The sequence below is a fragment of the Olea europaea genome, chromosome 8 (assembly GCF_002742605.1).
Source record: "Olea europaea var. sylvestris chromosome 8, O_europaea_v1, whole genome shotgun sequence".
Classification (NCBI taxonomy): domain Eukaryota; kingdom Viridiplantae; phylum Streptophyta; class Magnoliopsida; order Lamiales; family Oleaceae; genus Olea; species Olea europaea.
Window position 1 is genome coordinate 19,285,308 of NC_036244.1, and position 8,862 is coordinate 19,294,169.

At 37.1% G+C, this 8,862-nt stretch overlaps 1 protein-coding gene across 1 annotated transcript; it reads right to left on the reverse strand.

The window, feature by feature from the left end:
- Window positions 1-4,606: 4,606 nt before the first annotated feature.
- On the reverse strand, window positions 4,607-8,200 carry LOC111399101 (zinc finger protein VAR3, chloroplastic-like). The gene is made up of 6 exons (XM_023026340.1): window positions 7,548-8,200; window positions 6,287-6,404; window positions 5,862-6,205; window positions 5,654-5,785; window positions 5,451-5,549; window positions 4,607-5,323 (listed from the first exon to the last, which is right to left on the reverse strand). The coding sequence occupies exons 1-6, from the start codon at window positions 7,979-7,981 to the stop codon at window positions 4,828-4,830; spliced, it is 1,623 nt and encodes a 540-aa protein (XP_022882108.1). The 5' UTR covers window positions 7,982-8,200; the 3' UTR covers window positions 4,607-4,827.
- Between the last annotated feature and the right edge of the window lie 662 nt (window positions 8,201-8,862).

The window sequence follows — 8,862 nt, forward strand, 5'->3', positions numbered from 1 at the left end:
AATTCATCCTGATTCAATGGCATCCTGCAATACATGGCAAAAAATCAAGCAATTGTTAGTCAAATGTGACCATGCATTATGCCACTTACAATATTTTTTACCCTTAATTTGTTCAGGGTTTGGCAATTTATGCTTATCGTTCAGCTTTATCTACTTATCCTTATATAATTTATCAAATATAAGGTCAGCTTTGGTTACATCGAACGAGAACGTTCTAGCCTTTATGTTTCCATCTTTCATGGGCTCATCCTTGCCCGATGGTCCAGGCTTAGCCATTATAGGACAAGTATACGTGTCTCCTTTGACCAATTCGGCCAAACACATTTCGGCTTGATCGTATGACTCGCCGCTGATGGTATGAACGTCAAAATTTGGGTCTTTGTAATAAGTCCCTTTACTAGAATTTTTCATCTGCTCTTCTTCTCTTATCAGTCGTTCATACCTAATCACATTCGCACTCAACTGGAAAAGGTCAGGAAATTCCTTGTCTTGGAATTTCTTTTTTTAATCAAAGCTCAAACAACCTTGAGCGATTTTGACAAATTCTTTTTCGGGCAGAGGTACAAAACACTTGCTTCTTGCTATCTTGAACCTTTGGAGAAAACTTTCTACCCATTCGTTTGGCATTTGATGTATATTCGCCAAATCAGTCAAAGTAACTTCAGACTCAGTTTTATAAAACTGAGCGTGAAATAATTGTTCCAATTGTTGCCATGTTTGAATAGAGTTCGCTGGCAAGTTGATGAACCAGGAAAAAGCTACTCCTGTTAATGAACTAGGGAAAAGCCTCATTTCATGGTAATCAGTTACATCACCACTTTGCAATGTGAATCGCCCTATATGTTCTAGAGTAGACACCTCCCCTAAACTGGTAAACAGTGAGAATTCTGGCACTTTATACCCTCTAGGCCATAGATATGCTTGGTCTACCCAATCAGGATATGGCTTTGTGTAAGTCGGCCTAATGACAGGACGTACCCCAAAAGCCATCTGATCCTGTACGATTTCCATAATCTGATTCCTTAACATGACGTTAGGGTCATATGGAATTCCTACAGGTTGGTTAACCGGTTGATTTGCATGAGACCTGATGTTTGGTCCTTGATTGGCAACAAAGTTACCATGATTTGGGCCATTACCATTAGCCTGAACATCTATTCCCTCATTAACACGTGGGGTATTCTGTCCATTATTTAGGATATTATCTCTTACATTTGGATTACCCCCCAAGTTAAGGCGTACCACTACCATTGTTCTGATTTGGCACTGCACCACCCCTTTGGTTTGAAGTAGACGAACCAGAAAGTGGTTTTATCCCTTGATTCGGATTTAGGACTGAGGGATTATGTCCCACAATTGTCCTAATTTGAAAGTGGTTTGCAAGAGGCAGAACCGGTTGACATATTTGGCCTACTCACTTATTCATTATTTCGTTCAAAGTGTTTAGTTGTTTGGCCATGTTGTCATAATGTGCATTCCCATTTTGGGTAAATCTTTCCATATTATGAATATTCCGAAGATTTACCTGTTCAACGACATCTTGTGTGAGTTCTCCAAGTAGTGCACGCATAGTTCAAGGACTCAACTCTGTCATTGGTTCGTAACAACTGTTACTGCTCTGATTCTGTCCATCTGTTCGTGGAGAGGCATGCTGCTCCTCATATCGCTCGATCACTGACTGGACTCCTCCCTGACTTGCTGCTTCCTTATCGGATCTCTGAGGCATATTCTTTGACCTTTTGTATTTTCAATACCAAACACCACTGTCCCACCGGGCGTGCCAAATTGTTTCGCGTGGGTTAGCCGCTCACAATTAAAAAGGGATCAGACGATTGTGTAAGGGACAAACCTCTTAAGACAAAGTCCCAAAAAGGGACGTTTTTTATTGGCGATGATTTTACAATTGGAAAATAAAAACAGAATGCCTCCAAGGGGTGCAAGTACACGAGTTACTGTAAAAGAAGTGTTTAAATCTAAACTAAAAAATTGAAAGTTACATATTTTCTATTTGAGAGTGTTTGATTCGGGGGCCTTTGCTCTATTTCTTTTCTTCCTTTTATACTCCCTAGATGATCTCTTTGTGATCAACCGCCTAAAAACAGTTTGATCGTTCTATAACTGCCCACTTTCCTCGTAATGGCCAACTTGTCATGGAACTGCCTTTTCTAATTGCTGCCATTACTCTTTGTCGTTCAACCGTCTTCAATCGAATTCCTTGAATCGTGGAACGTGATAGGACTGCTTAATAACTGCTTTGATGACTGCGCTTTTTGATAACCATAACACTTCATGTTTGCTAAGACCTTGGACGACTCGAAGGTTTGGGCGAGAATAGAATAGCAGCTCTGGGCGACTGTATGGCACTCCATTCGCTCAGATCTTGGGTGACTTGCAAGTTTGGGCGATGGTGTTACCGCGTTCATGGGCCTCCCTATTTGGGCCTTCATCCTGAATTGTCTAATTGGGTTTCGTTCTTTGGACTATCTGATTTGGGGATCCTCCAATTGGGCTTCATTCCTTGGGCCTCATTCCTTGGGCTGTTCGATTTGGGCTGAATTTTTTATGTGTCAACACAATGGCTTCTGAAAAATTTGTTCAACAAAAGATTCCACAATTTGATGGTCATTATGATAATTGGAGAACACTCATGAAGAATTTCTCGAGGTCGAAGGAGAATTGATAGGTTGTTGAGTTTGGGATAGTAGAATTGGTGGATGATGTCGTGCTAACTGATGGGTAGAAAGTTGAACTGGAAAGGACGGAACTTGAAAAATCTTAAAGCAAAGCATTACTTTTTTCAATCCAACGAGCATTCAATCTTGAAAATAATTCTTTGCAAAGACACCTCATACCTACATATTTGGAATTTTATGAAGAAGAAATATCGAAGGATGGTGAAGGTAAAAAGCAGGGGCGGATCTAAGGACGAGCCAGGCTCTGCTAGTGTCCGTCCCTCCAACCCAAATGCTAATTAAATAGAAATATTTAAGTAAATAATAATAATAATAATAATAATGATAATAATAATAATAATAATAATATGTGTGATTTTTTATTTATTATTATTATTTATTTATTTTTGGCGTTTCAGTCCGTGTCGAATAATTTCCTGAATTCGCCATTGGTAAAAAGCATGTAAATTTAAGCATTTTGCAGTGAGTTTAAAACTCATCACATGAAGGTAGGAGAACATTAGAATTTTTCTCAAGAACATTAATGGTGACTGTAATTAAATTGTGAATACATGGGTAGAGAATGAAGGACATTACTATAGTGGAGACAATTCTTTGGGTTCGTGGTGCCTCAATTTATTACTATGTCTTATAAAGTATATAAGCATTAGTATGGTTGTGATCATGATTTAAATTCTAATGTGAAGTTAATTGTTTTTAAGGTAATGAAATTTTAGAAGGTTTTCTTTAATATGCCCATTGCGTGCACGGGCACCTACTATCCCATGGTTCTTGTTGTTCTAACTCATTTCTAATATCGCCAAAAAATAATAATAAAAATAAAATAAAATTGGTAAGATGGTGATTGTTCATTTTGTTATGACATTATTGCTATCGTGGAGATGAAATATTGAGAGGACTTGTCCATGTTTTGGACATTCGTATTAACTTATATAATTATAAATTTATTATCAAAAATAGTTCTTCACATTACACATTGTGGTATAGAACGCCAGTGTATAATTTATATTCACAATATGCTGCCCCTTTTACAACTTCGTGATTCCCTAACGATGATGTATGAGCTTAAACACCACGGCTGCAGGAAGTTCATTATCATTCCATTTTTCTTCTAGAACTAATGCTAGTACAAAATGAAATCCGACACATAGTTAGTTATTATTATTAGAGATAAATAATTTTGATTACCTCCGATGGCAACAAACAAAATAAAAATAATATTCAATATTATCTTTGATGGTACATGATTTAATAATGGCTCCAATGTCAATTGTAGTATTTGAGGTTGCATTTACTGCAGGTAAGAAGGTTGTGCCTAGTGAAAGAAGCACGTCGGAAGAAAATATATTTGAGTTGTATAACTTCATAATTCTTTTGACAAAACATAATATTTTAGGTTTGTTATTTCGTTACAAATTTACATCTTCATATACTATGGAGAGTGAAAGTGAAATTTTAAATTCAAATTTAAAACAACAATTTAAGAGTTGACTAGACTTGTCCTATCAAAAGGAGCTCTCGTGGGGCAAGACGAGCCCACTATTGATGAAGCTAGACAGATCGCACTCAGCTTGCCTCACACGTGAGTATACTCACATAGTGGGCCAAACTAAGTAACTCGACTCGACTCGACTCGACTCATTAACATCCTTCCTCCCCAATCCCAATTGTTTCTCTCTCATCTCTAGCACTAGCTAATTCCTGAAAAAAAAAAAATGGGGAGAAGGAAAAATCCCATGTTGAAAACCCTGTCTCCACCACGCATCTGCACAGCTTGAAGAGCATCAAAATCCTAATTTTCATATTGTCAAAAAATAATTTAGGGATCGCATCGTGTAGTTATCAAACTTTGATAGACATCCTATCGACTTATGAGGTTACACACTTAAAATGAGTTTGCACAATTATACAACTTCCAGCAAGGGACTACATTCGCATTAGACGTGTTGTTAGTTACATGTAGCCAAACATATGTTAGACTGAGGATTTATATTTGATTTTTGTAGTTCTTTAATATCATAAAGGCAAAACTAAAATGCTAAAATGCATGTAATGGGAAAGTTCAAGATAATTTAACCAACTTTATTCGATGTAGCTCAGAAACTCAGCAGTGAGATTCAAAATATCTATTCAATCAATGGCTGAAACCACCATCCCCAACAACTTGATCTTTTCCATGCCCAAACCAGTCAGCCATTTCGTCGTCGTCGTCATCATCAGACCCAAAAAACTCATTCTTTACCTGAATCGAATTAAATTCACCAGCATTTTCCCTTGCACAGGAAGCAATTCTGCTTTTGCCGGCCACTTCCATTTTCCACATCTCTTGCTTTTGCACATTACGGGACAAATCACTCTTACCACCAACGACTGGAAAGTCAATGTATTCAGGCACCTGATTCCACGAGTGTGAGCCAGCGTGATCTTTACTGTCACTTTCTACAAATTTCCATGAACTAACACCTTCATCCCTATTTTGTTTCTCTTGCCCAAACCAATTCTGCATCTGATGATTGTTTACAGCATTACCTACAGGTTGAGAGGAATTGCCAGCAGCATGTGATGCTATCGGTCTTTTGTGATCGCATTTCAGACATACCATGTTTCTTCTGAAATTGATGTAATTGCACCTACAAAATGAACCTAACTGTAAAAAAAGAGCACCATAAAGCATTCAGGATAATATTCATCAGATTAATATAGGAAGTTCTTAGCATGATCTTGAAATCACTAAAATGTATAGGCATATGGTCTCACGATTCACATTCCCACTCCCCAGGATTAAGTTGCCTCTTTGGAGGCTTCTCTTTACACTGCAAACACCTTGTATTTCTAGCAAAATTCAAAAATTTGCATCTGCAAAAGATAAATCTCATAAGAAATAAAACAAATACTAGGGAAGCTACCCTATCTGAAATGAGTAATAGACCAGGAACAAACTTAATTCAATAAATTATTACTTATCACATATCCAGTCTCCCTTCTTAGGTGGAAGATTATCCTGCTCTTCTGATAATTTTCTTAGTCTTTCTTGAAATAAGCCATTACAACGTAAGCACTTGAAATTCCGAGCAAAATTTAGGAACTGGCACCTAGAAAATAATTGAAATTTTAATCGTCGTCACACCACAGCAGAAAAAAAGATAATGTGAACTTCAGAGCATTTACTTGGGGCAAATCCAGTCGCCTTGCTTCATTGGAACCTGGTTATGGCTCCTTTCTTGTTCAACATCATTTCCTTCTATAGATGACTCCCATTTAGAGGTAGTCACTCTCGGAGGTTCAGCATCACATTCCTCAGTCCTCGAGTCCATAATTTCTTTCAACAATTTTCTTACTGCTTCCTTCACCCTTTTGTTCAAACATGGCTTGTTCTCCACAGAGCAATATACAGGATCAAGCCCATATGCCAACACAAAGCGCATGACATCCACAGTCCTACCACCTTCATCCTCACGTGCCTTGACATATGCCCTTTCGCAATCTCCCCTTAATATACAGGAACTGCAAGCCTACTAAAACAAATGCAAAGCATCTTAAACCAGAGTGATATTCAAGCACAAAGAGAGACCAATGTTGAAAATAGAACATACATTTCCTTCATCAATTCCCACATGAGCTCTTAGACGTTTTCCAGAGTTAACAACTTTCCTATCTGTGCTCGGACATCCAGATCCTGCAACCACCAGAATATCTTCCCTAGACAAATATCTAGCAAAACCAGCAATATTAAGCACTGTAAGTAGCAAACTTCGATAACCAATGAAAGCTCATTAATTAAACAAGTTATTTAAACTAATAAGCTAGCACGAAATGGTTTAGAATTATAGACATTAAAAAATAAATAATTAATTAGAGCATTTTAAGTCTATTAATATTAAGGTCTACTCATTTTGCATTAAAAAGCCCATCCTACTTTTGAACTCATTAAATTAAATTCAAAATAGATAAATAGTGGGTGGTTATAAATTTTTCTATTGATAGGACTAAGGTCCATGAAAAATCACAAGTGCACAAGAAAATCAGAAGTCTAGGAAAAGGAAATGCATGAGAAAATCCGAAGTCCGGAAGAAGACAAGAAAATTTCTTTACTCCAAAACCAGGAAATTCCAAGATCAAAGTCTTCTTCAAATTCCAGCAAGGACAAGCCAAATCCACAGGACTAAAATCAAAGCAAATTAAAATTCAAGCCCTAAGGTTCAAATACAAATCCCAAAGTTCAAGTCAAGTTCAACTCTCAATCAAGTCAATTTCTCAGCAAATCAAATCTCCAACAAACCTAGAAGTCAAGGATTCTAGTCATGTGATCCCTCGTCCTCAAACACTCAGATCTCAAATCTGAACACAGACACAAGAATATCAACCTACGCTGTATTCCATAGAAAATCAATTTGTAACCATTTTTGTATATTTTATACACGAAATTTGTCGTACAAGCATAAGAAAGTTTATTTATCGCTTTGAGAACATATATTGGCATATGTTTGCAATTCACCCAAGAAAATTGTGGTAAAACCTGCATAATCCCTACTCCCTAGTCATCTTTTCTGGGAGTAAATTAATATTCAACGTCAGTTGCAATACCTGCATCTTTCACAAAAACTACCCTTTTGCGAAAAAATATTTCACACAGTCCTTGTGACAAGCAGTTCATATGCACTGATATAGCACGGACAGAAAAAAACACCTTCCGCCTCCGAACAAGTTCCTTGTGACAAGCAGTTCATATGCACTGATATAGCACGGACAGAAAAAAACACCATCCGCCTCCGAACAAGTCATACGAGAAATAGTTACACAATGCAGCATATAAGAACGGCCGATAATACAAAATCAACGTTATAAGCACAGTACCTTATAAGATGATAGTTATCCCGGGCAAAATTCAAACAAGCCGTCCTTATTACATTTGCCTCCTTGGGACCCATTTCATTTTTACTCCCAAAAGGATTTCCAATTCCCTCAAAATATCCATTCTTCGATAACTTTTCCATAAAGTCTACCCATTCAGGCCATGGATGTGAAATCTGAATCTTAGAAGTGTCGCCAAAATTTTTAAGTGGCAATATTTTTTCCCCATTTTTTGCAGATAAATTGGTCTGGAATCTTGAGCTTGGCGGTTTAAAATTTCCACATTCTTGAGCTTCATCTAGGATGAATTGAATTGCAGGGTTAGAGAGTGAAGATTTCTTTGACGGGGGACTGTGCAAAAGCGAAATACGTGGATGAAAATTGGGATTTCGAAGATTAGATTTCAGGGTTTTGAGGTAAAATTTTGATTTCAACATTATTTTAACACATAATTATTCAATTGAATTGGAAATTTGATAGAAAATAGACCTAGAATATGTTATGGAGAGAAGACTGACACAGAGATCAGTTGGGGCAACATTAGAAGAGAAACAACCGAATTTTCAATAAAAAGAGGGAATGGGGATGGACAGCAATACGGAGTCGTTTCAACTGTAAGTTTTATTGACTTTTGGGAAATTTACAAAATACACCTCCTGGTGTATTTATATTTTACTATGTAACAGGCAAGAAAGAATGGAAATGATGATGAAGGATGTGAACAGAAGGTGACTGGGAAGCATAAAGTGGAAGCTTAGACGCTTCTAATTGCAAATATTGTTTCATTGATGAAGAGGTTAGTTGGGAAATCTACTACTCAATTAGTCAACATGGGTGTGAAACTTGTTGGGAGAAATCATCAGTCATTCGAATATCTCTTATCAACCTTGATCAGTCATGGATTGAGCATGATGTCTATGCTTAGAACTTCAAACGTCAATAAATGTATTCTCTTACGTATAATTCAAGTTGAAGGAATCATGCTAACTTCTCCTACAACAGTATCTATAATGTGCAGAACTCTTCGACTATAGGAAGGCTATGGAAGAAGAATCCGTTGTGAATGAGAAAATCTAAGTATCAGGAGAAGGATGACATTGTCATCTAGAACCAAATAGGTTTAGATGGTCAAGCTACTATCAAAATGAACGCAAGGTGCAGTTTCCATTGACACTAAAACGATTGGGCAAGAACAAGTAAAAGCCATATTCACTAGAAGCTAGAAGAGGGCTTGAATTGCTAGAAATTATTGTGAAGAGTATCAATATTTTTCATGGAGGTAGACTTTTGGATATGAATCGTCTGTTGGAAAAAAATG